Raw genomic sequence first — 24,606 nt, 5'->3', positions numbered from 1 at the left:
AAAATCAGTAAACTATATTTAGAATGAGCAAGTTAAGCAAGCCACATCCAATTTTACACAAGACAGTAAAATTATGGGAGAAGTCAATTAAATAGAAAGCAGAACAAAACAGTCTGCATTTACATTTGTGACTACGGACAAGATGGCCACCACATTAAGGATCTCTTCCCACGCTCCTATGTTGCGTGCCTTTGCTGCCACTGGCCTTCTGAACTGTGTGGTAAACTTCCAAGCATCGACTCGCACCTCCAGGATGTTGTTGAAGAGGGCAAGAAGAGGGGCCAGTGGAAAAGAGGCTACGAAAAGCGTTATGAAGCCAAACTGGATCACTGTTTAAAACACACAGGAAACAACTGGTTTAATTGATGAAGGAATGAAAATGCTCACAGAAACCCCTGGCAGATTTGAAGATCCAGATCCTTACTTGAGACTTCTTTTATAGGAACTTAAAGATAACAAATATATTTTTATGTATTCATGTATGTATTACAAGAAAAAAAAAAAAAAAGAAATATATATATATATTTTTCATTTATATTAACAAAATGTATTATATATAGTCTATATTTAATATATACTACTGTTTAAAAGTTTGGGGTCAGTAAGATTTTTTAATGCTTTCGAAAGAAGTATCTTATGCTCACCAAGGCTGCATTTATTTGATTAGAAATACAGTAAAACAGCAATAATGTGAAATATTGTTACAACCGTTTTCCATTTTAAAATGTATTTTATTTCTTTGATAGCAAAGCTGGATTTTCAGCATCATTACTCCAGTCTTCAGTGTCACATGATCCTTCAGAAATCATTCTAATATGCTGATTTTCTGCTCAAGAAACATTTATTATTATTATCAATGGTGAAACAGTTGTGCTACTTAATATTTTTGAAATATTAAGAGAAAGTTCAAAGTAACCGCATTTATTTGAAATAGAAAGATTTGTAACAATGTAAGTCTTTACAGTCACTTTTGATCAATGTAATGCATCCCTGCTGAGTAAAATGAATATTTTTTTAAAAAGTGTATTATTTAGCACAACTACATAAACAATACAAATAAATTATAATAATAGTAATTCTAGTACACTAATTCTAATTCACTAGTGTTTTGGTATATCAACACCAAATAATTCCAACATGTACACATGTGTAAAATCATACCCATCTCCAGATACTCATAGAAGAGTCCAAACTGGCTGAAGTTCTGCAGATCGTGGTCCTGCTCCCATCTACTGTATGTACTTTCTGGATGACTCCGCCCTTTCCTGCTGCCCCACCAGTTTCTGAGAAGTCTGAGACGCAGACACAAGGGACCATTATGTGTTTTCTTGGATTTGAAAATTGCCTAGAGGACAACTACATTGTGACCTTCTAAAAATACATATGCAAGTATAAAACAAAAACCAAGTCAGTGTTAGAGGTAAAAGTTCATAACGCTTACGGAAGCAGAGCCTCCTGGACGTTCCCAACCATCTGTTTTCCAGCCATGACGATGAGCAGCTGTGTGGTCAGCTCAATCAGACAGCCCCCGGGGGCACACTAAACATTAAAATGCATGTTTCATTTTAGACCTACTTATTTTGAGATTCACCTTAAGAACATTAGGTCCTCTGGAGAACTAATATTTCAGATTGTCTCACCTCTTCATTTCTCAGACTGGTCCACTTTCCAAACATATAACTGTAGTTTCCCGGATGACCCACAAACTTCCCTTTAAAGAAGGCCACATAGAAACAGGAGGAGTAGTAGTTCACAAACTGGAACATAAACATCTTCATGGTCAGCTTGTTCTCATACTCCAGATGGGTCTTGGGGATCTCTGAGAGTTAAAAATAGAGGAAGTTCATCAAATATTTTTTCATACAGCTCAGCTGTACAGATGAGCAAATATGTGAAGGATAATGTACAGTCAAATGGACATTATCAGAAAATAAACACACACAGTATTGTTATTTTGTAATAATCACAAGCCGCGTTTCCATTACAGATTTGCACAAAACTTTTGCGATATTTTCTAAATGTCGATAAAAAAATATTGCGAAATGACGGCGTTTCCATTAACCAATGTTATGCAAATAAAATTGAACTTTTTCCTCTCGTGCAGTCATTCCAAAAATCATGGCAACGGATGTTGGCAGGTTTACATATATCAAAGCCACCGCACTAGCCAATATTTTTAATCGAAGGAGACGTAGGCATGTTATCCAAGCATTATTGGCAAGGAAAGCCCCTTATACTGTGAACTAAGAAGTTTCTGGGTGTTTCTCCCTCATATCTGCTTCAAGGCCTTGATAAATTGTGGCATTTCTTTGTTGTTTAGAATCAAGTATTCTCGTAATTCTTTTGTATTGTATGAGTTTAATAAAGAACCCTTTTTCGTCTTCTGTCCAAAATACCGTGTCATCTACGTCAGGTGACCTGTAAATGCGGAAAAAACTGTTTCCATTGCAGTTTTGCTAAATATTCCTTTTTCAAACTGCTTGAAAAACCACCTCATGCGAGCGTAAAAACATTTTTGTGATAGATGGGAGTTTTTGCGAAATTGACGTGTTTCCATTGGGCGCACTTTCAATTCGCAATTTCAATTTGCGCAATTTGAAGGGTAATGGAAACACGGCTACAGTGGTTATCATACATTATCATACATCTGTACATTATCCAGCTTAGTACACAGCTACTCACCAAATAAACAAAGTGGGCACATTAATTCATTACAAACTGTTATGAATTAATTAATGTAATTCATTAATTATACGAACTGTAAACTTGTGATTTTCCGGAGCTTGAGAAGCATTGAACGTGTCAAACACACTCAATAAATATATCTCGAAACTGCTTTTCTTGTGTGAAATGAGGATGCGGTTTTTGCTCACCCATATCAGTGATCCAGATGGCCACTTGCTCATAGAGGAAGTTGAGGATGAGGATAATGACAAAGTTGATGCATGAAGCAGTGACAGAGGTGGCAAGTTGAGGAGTGATGAGAGAACCCACAAGCTGGATCTTACTGGTGGGGCTGTCCTTCATGACGCTGGCGAATGCTGCATAAACCGCTAATCTGTAAGCGATTACCCCCATTATACAGGCCACTATCAGAAACGTCTGACAAAACAAAGAGAAGAAGGGACTTTTAAACAGATTGAACTTTCTTTAAATTAGCTAGCTAGAACAGTGTAGGAAATTGGTAGAAAACTCACCCAGAAGAGAACAGTTGCTCCAGACAGGCAGAATCGAGCACACTTGCTGGGGAAAGAAAGATAAGGCTCCATTTCCTGTTAGAATAAAGAGAGTGTCAGCAAGCAAATTAGTACTACAAGTGTTTAAGTGCAACTGCAGGCATGGTACAATATGTAAATGTATTTTGTGTAAATAAAAATGACTATGTTAAACAACATTTAAAAAAATATATGAGATTATGAATAAATGAATTTTAAATCGAACTTTAGAATTCTCAAAGTTAACATGGAATCCAAAATGACCCCATATACGTTCTTACTAAATGTTTCTAGGCTGGTGTAACAGGACTCTTCTACTGCAGACTTCAGTTCCAACCCTAATTAAACACACTAGTCTGTGATTTAAAAGTTATTCTGAACACAGTGGTTGGCTTATTTGGGGAGTTTTGCTAAATTCAGCAAAACAACTGGACTGGATTTGAAGAGCCCAAAGCAAAGTATATTCGATGTTTTTTAGTACAGTTACACTAACATTCAAAAGTTTGGTGTCCGTGAATTATTTTCAGTTTTTTCTGTTAATTTCTCCAGGATTCTTTGATTAATAGGAAGTTCAAAATAACAGCATTTATTTGTTGTTTTTTTCAAAAAAAAATTCAATGTAATGTAATGCAATGTAAAAGTCTTTACTTTCACGGTTGATGACTTTAATGCATCATTGCTGAATAAAACAATTTCTTTCATAAAAAAAATCTTACTGAACCCAAACTTTTGAATGGTAGTATAAGTGGCAAATCATCACCAAGACAACCTGTAGAGTTTTGAATGCTTGAGAAACAAAATCTCTGACATAAATTACAATTTAAATGGAGTATTTGTGACATGGAACAATAACTGATTTCACGGCAGAAGACTTGCCTTTATGGAAGTAAAATAATGTAAAATGTTCTTGAAACAAAAAACCCTGTTGAATTGCACTACTTGTAAAAATATGCATTGCATTAATCATGCTTGCATTTTAATGCATTGCATTTTTAGGGTTCCATTTTTATGGCCTGAAATTCAGCATGGTTGAATATTTAAGCTGTGAATATTTCAATTCAAAACATTTCAAACACATTTTCATTATTAAAAATTCAATAATCCATATTCACCTTTCATATTTCACTTCCAAAATATTCAAACTGTTTAAAAATACAACCTAAAATATTCAACAGGCAATTTCCAGTCCATTTTATTTCGCTTTGCAAATTCGCTTCCACAAATTCAGTGGTTCAAATTCGACAGAAAATACTACATTGACATCCAGGAACTGCTGGAAAAGCAGTAGATTGCCGAGCATACTCTTCATCTGCTGTTAGTCGACCTCACCAGCAGGGGGTGCAAAAGCGCGTGTTGTTGACGAAGACCAGCAACAGTTAGAGCAAGCCATTCATTCATAAAACTCATTTACAGCAATGTAAGTGTATTTGTGATTATTATGACGGCTGTTTTATGTTAAATTCAGCGTCTTCACGGTTACTTTTCCTGTGTAGCCTACATGCATCTTTCTCTACCGTGAACGAGATTATAATGCTACTCCCCGATGCGGATGTACAGATCCAATGTTATATTTTTGAGGTTGACATATATTTCTCTTGGTTGCATGCAGGCTATTAGGGTTTCCCTCAATACTTCAGGATTCCCCTGCTGGACATATAAAACGCTTAACGTAGCTTAATGGACTAATTACAGTGATATAAAAGACCAAACTCACAGGCAAGCAGATGGACTCAGAATAATGCGCAAAGCTTAATGCTGAGCGTTTCCCAGTGATAGACTGGCATAAAGTTGGCTTGACATTAGACATTCGCACATTTAGGGACCGTCTCTAAAGTGTATACGACTTTGGTATACACGTTTCTAACTTCAATAGCATTTGAATAGAACGACTCATAAAACCAACTGTAAAGTGTTCATGTAGTGTCAGGCATAATGCGCACCCTTTGGATTTTTGATATTTATTCAAATAAATTGAAGTTTGCTATTGAAGTTAGAAACGTGTATGCCAATGCTGCATAGACGTTGGAACAGGGGGGGCGGGGGGGTCGGCCCCCCCCCCCACCACCACCCCTTTTCCCCACCCCTCTAGGGGTCAGCCAGCTGTTTTTTTCGTTGTTTTTGGTTTCCATTTTATATATACAGAATCTGAATTAAATGTGTTTGATTTAAGCCTACATTTCAACATTTTGTGTCATAAAATTTCTTGTTTTTAAGCCTTTCGCACGTACGGTCACACCGTTGTGATCAGTCTAGGCTGGTCCCTGGAGCGTTTCACACCGGTGTGATCAGAACGGTCAGTGCATCACATGATCAACTGCTAAATTCAAATGTTGAATTTAGCCAGAGACAGGCGCACTCAGTCAGAGCTGTCATATATCACAACTTTTCAGTGTTTTCTACCACATACTGTTTATTTTAGGTTTCAGACATATAAATTCACATAGCCTAAGTAGGCTACTAAAAAAACAATACATTTAGAATTTGTAAAATACACACTGATGTCTATAGACATCAGTGTGTATTTTACAAATTCTAAATGTATTGTTTTCGGAGGTAATAATAATCCTTTCCATTATAATTCGACACGTTTTATTCATATCAGATACACATTGTGTAAGTAACTTTAATGTTTACTCTATTCTTCTCCCAGTTCACCAGCCACTTACTTTTATGTATTTCGGGAGAAGTGGATGAATGTGAAATTTACACGTGTTGTAAATCCAACAGATCCGATTCTCTGAACTGCGTCTGCGGCACAAATTAACACGGCGGCGCCCATCGCGCATACAGCTCAACTAACGCGATCGTTATAAAGGTGTTTAAACAACAATACACTTCCACTTGCATATATTTGACAATCGGAATATCAGATATTTCATGCCATAGCTAACACATTTGTGAATATTCTGAATAAAAAAGGAAAAATGACATAAAAGCAGATCATCATTCATTCAGCGCTGTTGACTTTAGAGCGCTCCGTGGATAGACTGAAGGAGTGGTCCGTGGAGCTCGCTGAACTCCAGACACACATGGCCACGTTTATTGCGCGTTTATGACCCTGCTCTGCGTAAATGCTTTGCCTCTTTTGACGCGTTTTGACATAGATTTCATTGAAGGTAAATTGGAGCGGCCACACTGAGCTGTGCGTAACGCCCACAGACTTGAAGTGAACGAGACAGAGGCTGTCCGGTAGCCTACTGTCTGAAATGGTTAACTCTGTGGGGATGCATGTGCAAAACAGGTTTAACTAATCATAAAGTCAATCAGGATACATAACACAGGCTACTAGGCCTACACTAACACCCCCCCCCCTCAAGAATCCCGCCCCCCCTCTCACAATATAGTTCCCACGTCCCTGCAATGCTGTATGCAACTTTAGAGACGGTCCCTAAATGTGCGAATGTCCAATGTCAAGCCAACTTTATATTTAGGCTACATTTAGTTATTTAGCAGATGCTTTTATCCAAAGCGATTTACAGTTAAACTAACAATAGGAGGACAACAATATGCAAGTGCTATGACTCTTCCCAGTTTAAGCTAATGCAGTACACGTAGGCATACGTGTACTGTATATATACATATATATATATATATATACATACAGTATATATATATATATATATATATAGAGAGAGAGAGAGGGAGAGAGATAGAAAGAGAGAGAGAGAATAGAAGAGAAGAGAAAGTGTTAGTATTAATTGATCAAGTGTTGATTTTATGCCAGTATATCACGAAACGCTCAGCATGAAACTTTGCGCATTAAGTTCATATTCTGAGTCCATCTGCTTGCCTGTAGCCTACAGCTCCAATAAAGTGCGAGTTTGGTCTTTTATATCACTGTATTAGTCCATTAAGCTACGCTAAGCGTGTTGTCCCGACAGAAGGGGAATCCTTGAGTATGAAGTATTGAGGGAAACCGATTATAATCCCGTTCATGGTAGAGAAAGCTGATAACATGTAGGCTACACAGGGAAAGTAACAATGAAGTTACTGAATGAAACATAAACACAGCTTTTGTGTCTTTATCATCTTTTTCTGCACTTCCATCACCGTCTGGTTCGGCTCTGCTACCAAAACCGACCTCCGTAGACTACAGCGGATAGTTCGGACTGCTGAGCGAATCACTGGCACTACCCTTCCCACACTCAAAGTACTGCACTCATCCAGAGTGAGTAAAAGGGCTCGCAAAATCACTCTGGACCCGTCACACCCAGCACACTTTCTGTTTGAACTGTTACCGTCTGGTCGACGCTACAGAGCACCGAGCACAAAAACAACCAGACACAGGAAAAGTTTCTTTCCCCAGGCCATCTACCTCATGAACACTTAAATGTTCCCCTACTGTGGAACAAACATGTGCAATACTTCCCTCAGACATTTCATTATAGCACCTTATAACTTTATATATATTTATAATTTATAATCTTTTTATTTTATTTTTTCTATTTTTTTATTTTATTTTTTATTTATACCTGTTACTTGTCACTTGTCTTGTCACTTGTATTGTATGTGTACTGGAAGCTACTGTCACCAAGACAAATTCCTCGTATGCGCAAGCATACTTGGCAATAAAGCTCTTTCTGATTCTGATTCTGATCTTTTCCGCATATATACTGACACAGATAATCATTTTCATTTTATGAATGAATGGCTTGCTCTAACTGTTGCTGGTCTTCGTCAACAACACGCGCTTTTGCACCCCCTGCTGGTGAGGTCGACTAACAGCAGATGAAGAGTATGCTCAGCAATCTACTGCTTTTCCTGCAGTTCCTGGATGTCAATGTTGAATTTACTGTCGAATTTGAACCACTGAATTTGTGGAAGCGAATTTGCAAAGGGAAATAAAATGGACTGAAAATTGCCTGTTGAATATTATAGGTTGTATTTTTAAACAGTTTGAATATTTTGGAAGTGAAATATGAAAGGTGAATATGGATTATTGAATTTTTAATAATGAAAATGTGTTTGAAATGTTTTTCATTTAAATATTCACAACTTAAATATTCAACCATGTTGAATTTAAGCCCATAAAAATGCAAGCCCTAAAAATACAATGCATTAAAATGCAAGCATGGTTAATGCAAATGCCTATTTTTTTCAAGTAGTGCAATTCAACAGGCTTTTTTGTTTCAAAAACATTTGGCATTATTTAACTTCCATATGCCTTTGCATTGTTTATGATAATGTGTCAAATGATGTGGCAAAAACCAGTTTGGGCAGAAGACAAATGCAAATATTGACTCGAATCATGCAAATCATTTAAAACATATCAGGCAGATTCTCCGTCACAAATCAACACGTGACAAAGGCTATTAAGATAGTGTTATCAGCATGCATTTGAAATCTGAAAAAGCAACATGCTTGAAATTTCCTGTTAACAGAAGCTCTTTGAAGTGTTCAGTTTTCATTCTTCACCCTGCTTTTGATTTTGTTTTGTCTCCTGTTATATTCTCATTCAACAAAATTAATAGTTGAATAAAGTCATTATTTTGGGGTGTTTTTTGAGTATTCTCGTAGCTTGATAAACTTAAGGTTGAGCCACTGTAGTCACTTGGACTATTTTAACAATGTTTTTACTAACTTTTCTGGACTGGCAGAATGAAATTGCCTAGAAGCCTATGAAGGAGTGAGACAGCTCTCAGATTTCATCAAAAATATCTTATTTTGTGTTCTGAAGATGAACCAAAGTCTTATGGGGTTGGAACAACATGAGGGTGAGTAATTACTGACAGAATTTTCATTTTTGGGTGAACTAACCCTTTAAATCACGCTGTAGTGTTTGTAGGTACCTGAGTGAAGCGGTTGAGTCTGCGGCCTGTGCACTTCAACTCATACTCTGGCCTGATCTGTAGCTGCTGCTGTTCCTCTTCAAAGTCCACAAGGTCCCACTCATATTCCAGACGGGCCTGCCGCCGTTTCCAGAACTCTAGGAACAGGGTCACTGCAAATCACCCAGAGAAAGAAAGAGACAAACAGAGCAGAAGAAAGAGAAAATACATTTTAGGAGAATATGCTCACACTTACTATCAATTCTATTTAAATCTAACCAGCTTCACACATAGTGTCACACAGTGTTTTCCCTCCTTATGAATCTTACAAAAGTTTAGAAACTAAATAAACATTTTTAAAATGTATGAATACACAGTGCACTGGGTACAATAATAATTACACAGTGCTGATTAATCAAATCAATGCATAAGCAGAGCTCATTTTGAGCCCTGTGTGAAATTAATTCAGTAATGGATAATCAGCATGCACCACTACCCTAAAGTGATTACAGACACATTATCAAAAAGCATACACAAATTATGCTCCTTCATTTTAGATTTATTTAGTAAACAAATTCTGTGACAATTTGAACACTTTGAAATGCTTCATGCACAGTTACTACTAATCTCTCATTAGATATTGAGTCTACCTAGAGATATCCTGCTGACCTCTAGATGGCGCTATTAAAAAACTATTTTGAACAATAGAAGTGCACTCACCCCAAATGCCCATGAACATGGCGAAGAACACAGTCCCCTCGTTATCAAATAGATGGGATTGCTGAGAAAAAAGGATCACATATGAGGAAAATCTGTCTATGATGAAGGGACAGTGCATCTAAAACTTCCTTACTCACCCAGGAGGACAGGCATGTTGAGTTGAGTTTCCAGTAGCTACACTTTTTATCACAGAGCGGGCACATGACAATCATCCCTCCAATTTCTGGGTCACAGATCTCCTTGCTGAAAAGACGGAGGGGGAGAGAGAGAGAGATGGTGTGACAAGAAGTGAACATGTCCAAAATCTCTGTGACAGCATTTTCTACTACCCCTATTCTTGACGTAATGCAATTACCACAACATGGAAAACTTGGACACAAATAAACCAGGCTTAACAACAAATTTCACATTCAATGAGCATGTTCCATAAACATCTATAGTTCTGAAAACAAGAAAAACAAATGTATCAAGGCTCTAGAGTCCCTCATTACATTACAGATTGTATGGCAAGTCTTAACACACCGACTCAAATCTTTTTTTATTTTCAAGTTTTGATGCTATTTGATAAAACGTTCTTTAGACAATGAGAAACATTTGACTGAAAGTATATAGCTGCTATCAGTGGCTATACAAAAGAATACAGATATTGCATCTTATTCAATATAACAACATTTAGTGTGCAACTGCAAAAACACACTGACTGTACACAATAATTAAGAAACAAAACAAGCTCCTGAAGGCTTAGTTTTAACAGTTAAAAGGGCAACATAATGCATGTAACCCCACAGTATGGGACTCAGGAGGCTCAGGTAAAGATGTGTGTTCATATGACCTATATATCCTGCCAGTGCCACTAACCTTGTGATGTTGTCGTCGTAACTGAGCACACCATACACAAAACAGATCACACCCATGACTGCAGCAAAAAACAGCATTTCTGTGTAAAAGCCCAGCCAGGCAAAGTAGATACCAATCTTCTCACCATAGTATTTCCTATGACAACATACAAACAGGAAATGTAATGCTGCTTTGATATGCTGCTGCTGCAAAAAAGTGAGAAGTTTTGCCTCACTAAGTTTGCTCTTGCAGCAGTCTAATGATAAAGCATTTAACTGTCTGCTCCAGATTTGGTTATTGCACTCTTTTTCAGATGTCATGTCTGCAGTGTCCTCACTTGATCAGATTGAGTGGCTGCTCCTTGTAGAAGCAGAGGAATCGAGCCCAGTGCCTGTACAGGTGATACCTTTCACTCTCACACTGCATGTCTTGTGCTTTCTTCCAATACCGACACTGAGGAACAAACAGCAGATAGATGTTAACCAAAGATATACACAAACTTTTAAAGGGTTCACGAACTGCATTTTTTACAAATGTTCTCTGAGGTCCACTTATAATATTATCAATATTTTTACATTAAAAACACATCCCGATTTAGAAGTAATACGTTATTTACTCTCTTGTTTTTGACTCTCTCTTAAAAACAGTACAAAATTCTAAATTCAAGACTTGGAAGTCAACGCCCTCTGCTATGATTGGGTAACAGTTTTGCATATTAAAATAATTTTCAACGTCCCGCCATTACATCTGGAATTGTTTCAATGTGAAAAATGTATGCATATTACGCATGCTTTATAAGTCTTGGTTGTGGCAAATAAAGTTTAAGTACTTGGAGTTACCACAGTTATTGTTGACAAAGTATGACTTATGGTGTTTCATGTAAACGGAATTATGAATGAATGTCGTTCTTACAGGCCATTCATAGTTCATCCTTTTCGATAAAGTGAAAAACGTTTACATTTTTTAAATAAAATGAAACGTGTTGTAATTACTGATGACAAAACAGATGATGTCGCATTTATTCCAAAATAATAACTAAAGGTAGTATTTAAACAATTTATTTTATTTGTGTATTGAATGTTCAGCTGTTCTTTTTAAGTCAACTTATTTTCAGATCATCAGTCATGCTCATTAACTGTCTGTCACAGACACAATGCTGTATCTTTAATTTCCACAAGCTGATTGCTCATTATAAATCCTGTCGTCATGTTTTCAGGCCATTTCAAGATTGATTTTGATGTGACAAAGCAGTGATATCTAAGCGGCTGTGTTGTTTACTTACTTTTGTTTACTAACCCTTTACTTAATTAGTCTTCCGAATTCCGATTAACGCCATCATTTTGATAATTCAGACTGACGCACAGAGGGGGGATTTATCGCATAACCCAATCATTTCGCGATGGGGCATTGCCTCCTCTCACATGACTTTCCCTTATTCATTCTCAATTACCCCGCACTAAACCCACCGCACACTTGACGGGATCTGTTAAAACTCAATGGGCTCAGGGGAGGCAAGAGAGATGCTGCATCCCGCACCTGGGGGTGTCGCTGTTGGACAGTGTTACTTTAGAAAAATGAGTGACTTGTACACTTTTTAATGTCACATTTTGTAATATTTGTGTTGTTTTATTTTTGTAATATGGATTATTTTCTCATCCTATTTTTTGTGGAGGCACTGTCTCCCTTGCATCCTCGGAGGCAACTATTTAGTTTGACTGCAATGCTACAGTATAAATACTCGGTACATACTATCTGTATCAGAAAAAGAAATAGTGACACTTGGTAAAAACACTGTTACTCACATTTGTGTGTTGCGACATTACTGTCGGATCCAATTTAGTCATCACTGCATCATCTTTTATTTTCAGTCTCTCTGAAAAGTAGGGCTGGAACAAACGATTATTTTTCAATCGATTAATCTATCGATTATTTTTCTCGATTAATCGAATAATTTAACGATTATTATTTTCCTCCTGGTGAATCTTTTGCTTTTTTCTGAATAGCCTAGTTGATTAATCCATTGATTCATTTACTGATAAATAATAACCAATAATTTACAAATAAATAATAACCGCAACTAATATTTTATTGTATTAGTGTAGGCCTAATTAGGAAAGGTGCTTTACTATGGCTGAGTTCACAGTCACTTTTTGGGATTTACAGCAGCAATGGCTTACAAATGTGAATCCTGAAATGTTTTGTTCATTTATTGTTCATTGTTCACAACCGCATTCTAACTAACCGTAGCGACATTGTCAAACATGGCGGTGTCCATAAAACCGTGAAGTTTTACCATGATCGACAGCATGTAATTAAATAAATGAGTCCAATCGAGGCGCAAGTTCATCCATTAGATATTTTAAATTTTAAATAACCAACAACAGAGTTCAATGCTCTGTAACCGGTTGCAGAGAGTACTTTTGAGCCGCACGTCTCGCAGCTTCGCCCGTTTAAAACATTTCCAGATTTTCCACACTTTAGAGTAGGCTTGATTTTTCTGTAATAATGGCTAATTTTCAGAATGCCCGGGAGCGGACGAAGCGACGCATTCCACGCAAATCGACTAATTAAAGTAATCGATTACGTCGACGCGTCGTTCCAGCCCTACTGAAAAGCCTGTGTTGAACTGTGCCTTGTTTAAAAATGAATCCGCAGTAAAAATTAAGTGAACAAACAAACCGTGTCTTACTGACGCGATCCGATGGGAACTTCGTTCAAATTAAAGTTCATTCAAGTTTCCAAAACTTGACACTTCAAAATGTCAAAAAGGCATCGTTTTGTCGCTGGAGCCGTAATCCTGTTTTTGCGTCTGTTTCGTATTTACTTGACATGACAACATGACATGCGTGAATCAGTGGGCGGGGCTAGAGAGGCAATGATGTAGTCATTATTCTTCTGCAGAGGCGGTCTGAGACAGAGCGCATTTAGGCCACGCCCACACCGGGGGGGAAAACAATCCAACAATCTCCATTGACTTTGCATTGCGAGAGGCTGCCTCCTTGTCATTTATGACTTATAACAAAAAACAAAACAATGTCTAAAAGCTCGAATGGATACTTTGATAATTTTCAATCTGGTTTCCGACCGCATCACAGCACAGAGACAGCGCTCATAAAGATAATAAACGATATTCGCTTAAATACTGATTCAGGCAAATGATCAGTGCTGGTACTACTCGACCTCAGTGCTGCATTTGACACTGTCGATCATAACATACTTCTTGACAGGCTGGAAAACTGGGTGGGGCTTTCTGGGATAGTCCTAAAATGGTTCAGGTCATACTTAGATGGGAGAGGTTATTATGTGAGTATTGGAGACCATAAGTCTGAGTGGACATCCATGACATGCGGAGTCCCTCAAGGCTCAATTCTTGCGCCACTCCTGTTCAACCTGTATATGCTCCCAATGAGCCAAATAATGAGAAACAACCAAATTGCTTACCACAGCTATGCAGACGACACACAGCTGTACTTAGCCCTATCGCCTAATGATTACAGCCCCATTGACTCCCTGTGCCAATGCATTGATGAGGTCAACAGTTGGATGTGTCAAAACTTTCTTCAATTAAACAAAGACAAAACTGAAGTTATTGCGTTTGGAAACAAAGATGAGGTTCTCAAGGTGAACGCATACCTTCTCTCTAGGGGTCAAACAACTAAAAATCAAGTCAGGAATCTTGGTGTGACACTAGAGTCAGACCTTAGTTTCAGTAGTCATGTCAAAGCAATAACTAAATTAGCATACTATCATCTGAAAAATATTGCAAGAATTAGATGCTTTGTTTCCAGACAAGACTTAGAGAAACTTGTGCATGCTTTCATCACCAGCAGGGTGGATTATTGTAATGGACTCCTCACTGGCCTTCCCAAAAAGACCATAAGACAGTTGCAGCTCATACAGAATGCTGCCGCTAGGATTCTGAGCAGAACCAGAAAATATTAACATATCACACCAGTCCTCAGGTCTTTACACTGGCTCCCAGTTAGATTTAGGATTGATTTCAAAGTATTATTACTGATATATAAATCATTCAATGGCCTAGGACCTCAATACATTGCAGATATGCTCACTGAATATAAACCCAACAGATCACTCAGATCATTAGGATCATATCAGCTAGAAATACCAAGGGTTCACTCTAAGCATGGTGAGTCTGCTTTTAGCTATTATGCCAGCCGCAGCTGGAACCAGCTTCCAGAAGAGATCAGATGTGCTCCTACAGTGGTCACATTCAAATCCAGACTCAAAACACTTCTGTTTAGCTATGCATTTACTGAATGAGCACTGTGCCGCTGTTCGTCCGACTGTACTGTATTGTATTTCATTTTTATTTTTCTAAACTGTTTTAATTATTCTTGTTTCTTTTTATTATTTTAATTTCTTCTATGTAAAGCACTTTGAATTGCCATTGTGTATGAAATGTGCTATATAAATAAACTTGCCTTGCCTTGCCTAAAAGCTGATATGTGACAAGGTGTACAGCAAACAAGCTAAATAACCCAGAAAAAAACGGTTGTTTCAGGACATAAAAGTGGATCAATTGAGACAGAGCGCAACTAATTCTCGAACTACTCTGAGAACTACGCCCACTGGAACGCGACATGATATTGTAAAAAAAAACATTCATAATTTTAACCATGTCGATTGCTTATTTCACCACCCTATGTGAACCTGAGAGGAGAAGATATATTGAGAAGTTAAATTTACCCATTCTACCTTCTGATGATCCTGCTGTTGCTTCACGTCTTATTGCCTGTATCCACTTTTGTCTCCTTAAAGGCTGGCTTTTACAGTTCGGAAGCTTATAAAAATGTATTTCTGTTTTTTTTAGCTTGTTTGCTGTACACCTTGTCACACAGCAGCTTTTAGGCATTTTTCTGTCTTTTGTTATAAGTCATAAATGACAAGGAGGCAGCCTCTCGCAATGCAAAGTCAATGGAGACGGTTGGATTGTTTTCCCCCCCCGGTGGGCGTGGTCTTCAGATTATGACGCGTTGTGCTCTGTCTCTATTGTCATAATGTGACAAAACTCAACGAGTCGTTTTGCCAGCTTGGTTTCAGTAAAAGCTGTTTTTGGAATTACGAGGAAGTTCAGAAATGTACAGGATATTTTTATAGTAATACCTCTTATATGTCAAAAGATCAAGGAAAATTTCTCAATTCATGATCCCTTTAACTTTGTAGTTTTCTTTGGTTTAATATAATATAGCATCATTGTTATTACTACTACTACTACTACTAATAATAATAATAATAATATTCTATTTTTATTATTATGGAATATGTATTAAAAATCCACTGGAATGCACAAACAACTTCTGCTAGATAACATTAAAATGAATGGAGCTCTAAATGGAGCTATACTAAATTAGAAACAAGTCACAGCACAAAAACGCAAAAGTGCATAAATCTCACACTCACGTCATGAAGGGGATAAGCTGAGGTGTAGGTGCCGTTGTTCAGCAGTCGTTTGATTCCCGTCTTATCTCTCTCTTTACGGTCTTCCTTGTAGTAAGGGCAGCGGGTCAGGATGTAGTACACGATCCTGTTGCGTGTGGAGGGAGGAAAAAACGTGTCCTTATCATCAATGAGGAAGAAGTCAATCTTGCTCTTGTCAAAAGGTGCAGTGAAGTAGTCCGGCTCTGGCCTCATGATGCCGTCTGGAAGCCGGAAAGGGTGAGTGAGCCACTCCAGAGGAACTTCTCGAGCTTTGGGAATATCGCTCGCTTTAAAGGGCACTTTGATCTTTAGCACATCCGCATAGGTGGCCAACACCTCCCATGGAGCGTGGATCTTCAGATAATATGTCTTACGATCATCTGACTCCTGCATGGGGAGTTTTTTTTGAGAGGGGAAGTGTTATATTGGAAAATGCGCAACAAGGTATCTGTATGCATAACAAAACAGCATTTGACAAAATCACATCAAAAGACACCTTGAAGTAATGCATTAATTGCAATTTTGATAGTTTAAATAAAGCTTTAAAAAACAAGAGATAGGTCTAAGCTTATAGACCTTTAATAATAAATATAATAAAATAACATAAAAAAACAAAAAAATAAAATCTGAATAATAAATGCACAATATATATTTTTATATAAAGCAGTAGAAACAAGATAAAGGTCTGTGCTTTGATATAGGAGATAAATAACAGTTCTTTCTGGTTCTCGAATCTGATTGGCTGAGAGCCTTTTCCAGCAGTGCTATATTCACACAGTAACAGCACTCTGACCGTTTAACCGTTTGTATCACTCCGCTTGCGGCGACTGTCATGGCGGTCGAGCAAATCCACCATATTTAAAAATAAAATAAAAATACTACTGTTAAGAGGTTTTTTAGGCAAGAATGTGGTTATTTAGACCTCAAATATGTGACTAATATATAATCATAGTGCCTAATTTACAATCTGCCAAGACGCTTTCACAGATGTGAGCTCCAGGCTGTCAGCGGCCGATCAGTGCTCATGTTCCCGCAGAGAACAACGTAATATCGGCCAGTCCTTCGGGAATTTATAATATAAAAATAAGAAAAGATATAATTAATTTGGGATATATCAAACGGGCAATCTTCGGTCTTATTAATCTATTACTTGTTCCAGAGCAAATCGTTTTTGGTTAAGGGGAAAATTAAGTTTATATTTAGGCTATATTTCACTTAAATCCTGTACTAGAGTGCTGCTTGTACCTTTGAGTGAATTGTTTGCTTGTGTGTATTTCCTATAGTCTTTTATAATGGCTGTTGTTGTTAATTTAAATATTTTTGTTCAATACATATTATTTTATATAAATAATATGCCGTATTTGGTATTGAGAAAGAATCGTGATATGGACCTCAATGAAAGTTACATTATTACGCCATTAGAGCACTTATTGAGCCAGAACAAGGAAGTTGTCTTAGTGCTGTCATGGGAAGGACAATGACGAACATATCGCTTTCCTCAGTGGTCATTTTTGGATATAATATTATGGACATCGACCTGAAGAATGAATGCTATATCAGATGCAGGTAATACACTCGTTTTAGTCGATCTCTCTCTCAAAATACCATACTCTACATAATACCTCAAGCTCAACTGTCAAACTGAGATTTGAATCTGTGGCGGAAAGAAGTAGTTTTGCACAAAAGAGGAAGACACTTAAAGACACGTTTTAAAGACATTCCGTTGTTGTTTCTTGTTTGTTTACTCACGTGTGCCGTCGAACTGTTGTATAAACGCAATATCACACGAGTAGCAGTGAGATATGGCTGTACATCAGCACTGTGATTACCTACTACGGCCGAATCACAGCCGTGCGGATATAGCCTACAGCCATATCTCACTGCTACTCGTGTGATATTGCTCATATATATAAATAAAATAAATGCATAAAATATATATTTTTTAAATAATAAAATAAAAGATCCATAATAGAAGTGCAACCATCTGAGGCTCAGAACCTCACCGATTTATCTTCAGTCTCCAGCTCAAGACCAGACTTCTCCAGGTTGGCTTCAAACTCTCTTCTTCTCTCCTGGAAGAAAGACCACACAAAAACATCAGTTTCTTTCAACTTTATCATTGAACTATATCATTCATGGTCTCCTTCTCTTTTTTATCATTCGTTTTAAGTCATCGATTGATTCAGCGTTGTATATGAGGCTATTTTATATGTGATATTTAAAGTCCTGAGGGTTGTAAACAAGCTTTGGACTACGTCTTTAGAGAAAACTCGTATTTCCCACAAGCACCGGTGACCTATGGCTACCACATCTTATCTTATGGAACACCACCTCAAATGGGTGACTCAAGGGATATGACCTTCATTAAGCAGAGAGCCTGACCGCGCATCAACCTCTGCATACAGGAGAAAACAGAGGATCAAACCGGTTCACCAGCAAACCCTTCAGTGTTCTCAGCGATTGAACTGAATGAAGGGTCTGACTAAAGAGAAGTGGTTGACCCCCTGCTCTCATTTTATGCAATCACTGTTTGTCATTCAGTTTATTGTGCAACAGCTTCTATCTGACTCTGACTCACTGTTTCTCACTGTGCCTTATGACCCAGCAGACATCTCACCCCATCTCACCACCACTGCACGCCTACGTACAGGTCGCCATCACACTATTTTTGTACACAGTGAGCAATATTAAGCTTCAGCCATTGTTTGATTGCTTAACAAGGCCAAGTACAGAACATTTTGGAGCGAACGCACACTAATTAGAATTCCTGCATTAATAATAATTACAGATGATGGAGCAATACCAGAATTGTATGCATGACAGAGATCAGGACTGTGGAAAACAAACAATTAATGAGGGGTGCAGAAAATCTGTGCATGAGCAAATCTGTGATTTTCTAACACCTCGAATACGTGAGTGTAAACATCCTTATTTTCAATAATGTTCTTATATATTTTTTTATTTTTTATTTAATAATTCATTAATATACGTTTTTGGGGATTTGCGGAACATTTTGCAACCTTATTTCTGCTTTAAAAACAATCATACGGGAAGTATATTCAAGTAATTGTGTGTGAATTGCATTTTAAATGCATCTTTGAATGAATTAACAGAAAGGACTAAGTGACTGTCTTGTCTTTGAAGTGTGTTGTTAATAATATAACTATGAAAGTCCTGTATATTAGTGTCATACCGCTTTTTTGTCTCCATCCTTGTCGTCAACGTAGGAAAGGACGAAGTCGATGCGCCGTACACCATCCTTGAAGTACACAGAGTCCCTGTTCTCCTCAAACTTGTCTATCTAAAAAAGAAACATTCAGAAGATTCATATCAACAGCATTCCCACTTTTACACAACTATGACCATACAGCCTTTCAGGGTTGCCTCCTGTCACAATAAACAAATGTGTCATGACGCAAGTGATTTCTATTAACTGTGCTTATTTTTTTAGTTGACAAAACCCCAAAAGACCCGTTACATCAGTGGAGGTGATGCTCACCATACTGCATAAATCACTTTAGTGCTCAGGGTAGTGAGAGCAGAAATTTACTGCCGAGTAAAACATCATCCCACTAACACAGCAGAAATAGTATCATGACAGCATGAGAGGCTCCAGGAAGAGCTGCAGCAAGATGTGCTGAGAAAACCACAGGTACAGTATGAAGAGAGCCGTTACTTTTGCAGACATGTAGAGTGTAAGATCAACACACACACCCACATACACTGGCTTAGCTACCTAAATGGTGACGTTCCATAGACCTCTATTGTTTTTCATATACAGCTAGTTACAATTACTGTAACCTAACCCAAACAGAAAACTGTTAAGCATTTATATATATATATATATATATATATATATATATATATATATATATATTTTTTTTTTTTTTTTTTTTTTTTTTTTTAAATAATAATTTATTTAAATTTTGTACCATTTTTCAGATGAGGATGTAAGAAGTTTTTTTCAGGTTTAAGTCACTTCTGGGTACAAATCTTTGTACAAAAAGACAATACATAAAAAGACAATTATGTAAAAATATGAATTTAAAAGAACACATTTGTAGTCCATCTTCTCTTATAAAATTGTGTTGATGCCATGATACAGTGATTGTATCAGATGATAATTCCTTTATTGATGTCCTAGTATTTATCTCATATACCAAGACATTTCAAACAATGCCAAGGTTTTTCTCCAGACACAAGTCACTTAAAAAATATGCTAATATTATGGTACCTTGTTGTAAATGTTTTAAGCAAAAAATGCTTAAAAAACAACCAAACAAACACCCCAGCCATCCCAGACACAACCGAAATACCAAAACCTCTGACATTAATACAATTATGCAAATGGAGTATAATAAAACCTCAGGAGATTCACAATGCATCAAACATCATACTTGTACAAACATGCCATTGAGTTATGTCTGCAAGACCTATTTTACTATTGAGAAACAAACTGTATACTCTATCTTCTACATCATGCATACAAATCCCACAGGCACAGAGGAGGAGGAAATAGCAGCTGTCCCTGTAAATATGCAGCTCCAGACAGTAAAACAAGCCAAAACAGATCAGTCACAAAAATGTTTGCCTGCTTGGCACGTCCGTCTAAAAAAAGGCCAGTCAGTGACCGAACCAGGGAAAGTCATTAAACTAAAAAAGTCAAGGCAATGTGCCATATGTGAAGGCATTTTATTGCGGACCACTAATTAAATGTGAGAGAGCTGACAGGAGCACTTATTTTCAAACAGGTACTTTGTTAATCAGCATTACTGGTCAGGTGGGACCTTTGTACGCGCTCCTTTAGGAAAGGACACGGAGGGTTATTGATCACTATTGATGGCAAAATGACAATCAAATGCTTCCAAGCAATCTATAAAGCAACAACAAATCAACAAAATCATTTAAGCTCCAGGAATTCTCAAGGACATCTATGGAGTTTCACATTATATATGAAATATCTGCACTTTATTATTTAATATCTGCATTTAAGCACTAGACATTGGGTGTTCATATCAAGGCCAAGTAGATGAGAAAGCACTAGTCCCATTAGTCCAACAGAGCTGTTGAAGTGTTAAAACAGTGACAAATCATTGCTTGTGTTCAAGACAGATACTGAAGATCCACCCTTCCTCCTCTTATGACTCACCTCTCTCTCGAAACAATCGAAATAAAATATGTCGATGTTGTCCATGTGTTCAAGAAAAAAAGACTATCATCAATGAAAAATAATGATATATACTATTAATATACAGTACCCTGAATACAAACTATACACATTTTAACAATACACATTCTGCATATTTCATATACTGTATAATAGGCTACTTGTGATTTTAAGATTTGTTGTGAATAACAATGCACTCTTCAAGAAATGTAATGTTCAACCCTAAAAAGGTTTCATTTTAAAGAGTCATTTAAAAAAAAGCTTTACCGAAGTAAGCATAGATTGTAAAAAAAGATGGACTCTCTTCCCTTCACTCTCTTCAATTGGTGAAAAGTGAAGCCGCCAAAGTCCTAATATGGCGCTGACATCTTGCGCTGATTTGGGACCTGCTTCTGCGCAGTAGTGAACGCGAAGTGGAGTCGCGATATCCCGGCCTCACTCTCGCAGAAACCGTTAGTACAGCTTACTTCAGAACAACTCATTATGTCCGTTTATGTCAAATAAACAGTTATGGACATGTAGAAATTAAAGTTGAAGCTCCAATCTCCTCCCAAAAATCACCAAAAAAGTCTGTTGGTGCATCAGTGCACAACTTCGTTTGGAGAAGCTGTCAATCATGATGTCACGTTCCCATTTTTATAGCATCAAGACCAACTAAGACCAGACTTGTAAAAAAAATTAAAAAAAATAATAATAAAAAAAACACTTCAACTTGCATCAGCGTGATAAAAACTACCTAAAATGACAGAAAACATCTTTGGAAAAAAATGTATTTGAAGTGTAATTTAATTTTTGTTTCCATCGCGTCCATACCTCAGTTTGAGCTGTCATAATTTTCATAAAGTGCTCCAATGGTGGTATGTCACAGAGAGGTATTGTCCAAAATAGTGCTAGCAAATGTAAACAGCAAGCTGCACACTCTCTCACACAGAGACCTCTGATAAGAGTAGGTCACTCCCCCTCACTGCAGAGAACTGGGGGAAACATGCCTTAGCCTGGAGACTCTCCTGTGATGAACTGGTTTATACTGCTCTGGGATACTTCATTATTCACTAAAAAGCAGAGCTACAGTTTCAGTTCTAGATGCCCCCTCACTAAACTGGTAACACAAGGGTGAGTAATTCCATAACCTTGTGGTTATTCTTTATCAGCATCCAGGTTTAGTGAAATATCAAGACAAATATGTACCATTGCACATGGCTTGCCAAAACACTCCTTTATTGCTGACTGCACTAAGATGTGGAAATTATCATTAGCAAAGTGCAACAGCAAGAGAAAGAATCTATTGATGCTTGCTGCTTACATAGCTTATTATTGCCCAAATCAATGCTTAAGACTGAGGAAAGTGAGTACTTTTATATTTTTTAATGCAGTGGAAAAATATACTAAAAGGTCCAATGTCCATCTCAGGAACAACCATAAACTCCTTCTGTATAATAAACATAAGAATTTTCTAAACGTGTGAGAATTTGAATATATTCAGGGTTGCTTCAAGGGGTCATATAATGGCATTTTTGTACAAGCTAATATGATTATTTAGGGTCTAAATTAAAAGTTTGTAATATACTTTAATTAAAAATTCTCATTAGTATTGTAAGAAAACACTCATTTTACCTGGTAAAAAACAGCTCTGTTTTCAGCACGCCGTTTAAGTGCATGTGTCTTTAAATGATAATGAGCTTTGCTCACCCCGCCCCTCTGTTCTGTGCGTACACCGTTTGAAATAATAACACAATAACCATAACGCGTTGTTCATTATAAACGTGGGATTATGAATTATATTGAGAACGTCGTACATAGAAAACATGCTGTAATGTACCCTGAGTGTAAAAATAGCTGCATTCATCGTGAAGCGTGCAAGCGATTTGCAAAGATTAATATAAATATTAATATAAAGCTTAATAAAACGTTACACTCACTTCAGTTCTTCTGGAGGTGCAGCAGGAACACGAATAGTTGGTACCGATCCTTTTTTCAGAAGCAGCTTCTTAGCAAAACCAGCTTTATACTGACCCTCGAGCAGTCTGGTGTGTGAAATGATTCGCGCAAACATGAAAGCATTGACGTTGATCGTGGGGAATATTCCCTTCGAAAACAAAACTCAGCCACTGCGTCTTCAGCGGTTCGGATTTAGGAACATCAAAATGACTGCTGTGTTCCTTATTACACCCAAGAACAGAACACCACAATCGCTTAGACGCCATTCTGCTCACAGACAGTGCTCCGGTATCAACAATGACGCGCGGACTATGATGATTGACAGCTCGCTCCCGAGCGCGGGCGGGTCTGTGTTGAAACGCTGCTGTCAATCAACAATCGTGGGAGGGGCGTCCGCCGTGTGACATCACTAGGTCGAACGGCTTGATTTGAGAGAGGGGAAAACATATAAGGAGATTAAAAAAAAAACACTGGATGGATTTTTATAATTTTATGATGGTTGTGTACAGGCACTGCCAACACACATTTCAGTACAATCAACTTGTAAAAGTGCAAGTACCATTATATGACCCCTTTAAGTCATCAAAATACCAGGAATTTTTAAAAATGTGTTTCCAGGCCAAGAAAAGTCATTATTGCAATTAAATGAATGTAATCTTTAAAATCATGGAAACGTCAATTGAATAGTTTTTTCTAGTATAAATATTCCTTATATAGAGTAAAACCCATTTTTCATGCCATAATAGAGTTTGATTTGTGGGCGAATTGTTCTTTAGTTGGTTCTTTTCAAAACAGTCTAAATCAAAATGTTTTTTAAAAATCCTTAATCACAAATGTCATTTTTTGTTCATAAATTATTTTATGATAAAGAGTGTGAATCGTTGTATATTGCGTTTGGTGGACATTATAAAAGTGTATATACCCCCAAATCCCTTTGACCTGTCTTCAAGAGCTGTACTTAGACATTTACAAGTTAAAATTGGCCCAACATAAATGTTTAAAACAGAGATGTTTAGGGCAATTGGGAGACCTCTTGTTGTGAGTACATTCACACACATTTAAACTACCACAACCTCAAAATGTGACCTATTTACCACATTACAAAATAGCACAGTAGTATTCTGTTGCTTCTTCAAACAGGATGGAGATGAACCGTCAGACAAGATATCTGACTGAGATGAAAATATCTGATATCTTACCTCCCGGTGACCAGGCAGCTGTGTCCCTCGGTCAGAGATGGAGTTAATGCTGCCATTATTACCTGCAAATGACACAGGGGAAATTACATTAATATATATCAATATTAATATATATCTCAGAACCACAAATGCCATATAGTCTAACTGGAAACATCATATGCCAACCAAGATGCTCTTGCTGTTCTAAACTTTGCACCTTTTAGTGGTAGATAAAGTACAAAGTTTTCCCTAAAGCGAACTTAAGGGTACTGCTCAGTGACAAGCTGTTGTGCTGTTAAAAGGTAAAATTTTAGCATGTTTTTAAGATAGCATATAAAAACATG

At 37.3% G+C, this 24,606-nt stretch overlaps 1 protein-coding gene across 4 annotated transcripts in view; it reads right to left on the bottom strand.

Annotated features, from left to right (window-relative positions):
• Nucleotides 1-24,606, bottom strand: part of ano5b (anoctamin 5b) — a 42,129-nt gene that overhangs the window by 4,151 nt on the left and 13,372 nt on the right. The window contains exons 2-17 of one of the 4 annotated variants that reach the window (XM_082162237.1): nucleotides 24,284-24,345; nucleotides 19,173-19,280; nucleotides 17,983-18,051; nucleotides 15,962-16,366; nucleotides 12,343-12,426; nucleotides 10,878-10,993; nucleotides 10,562-10,696; nucleotides 9,841-9,946; nucleotides 9,704-9,764; nucleotides 9,005-9,156; nucleotides 3,198-3,272; nucleotides 2,874-3,102; nucleotides 1,641-1,819; nucleotides 1,442-1,539; nucleotides 1,162-1,292; nucleotides 124-329 (exon numbers count right to left, since the gene is read on the bottom strand). In XM_082162237.1, coding sequence (XP_082018363.1) covers nucleotides 124-329; nucleotides 1,162-1,292; nucleotides 1,442-1,539; nucleotides 1,641-1,819; nucleotides 2,874-3,102; nucleotides 3,198-3,272; nucleotides 9,005-9,156; nucleotides 9,704-9,764; nucleotides 9,841-9,946; nucleotides 10,562-10,696; nucleotides 10,878-10,993; nucleotides 12,343-12,426; nucleotides 15,962-16,366; nucleotides 17,983-18,051; nucleotides 19,173-19,280; nucleotides 24,284-24,345 — 2,216 coding nt within the window. The other 3 variants (XM_082162239.1, XM_082162240.1, XM_082162238.1) reach the window with 3 other exon arrangements.

The sequence above is a fragment of the Leuciscus leuciscus genome (genome assembly GCF_965113295.1).
Source record: "Leuciscus leuciscus genome assembly, chromosome: 2".
NCBI lineage: Eukaryota > Metazoa > Chordata > Actinopteri > Cypriniformes > Leuciscidae > Leuciscus > Leuciscus leuciscus.
Note: the sequence above shows the minus strand (reverse complement) of the source record. Positions and strands in the feature narration are given on the sequence as shown.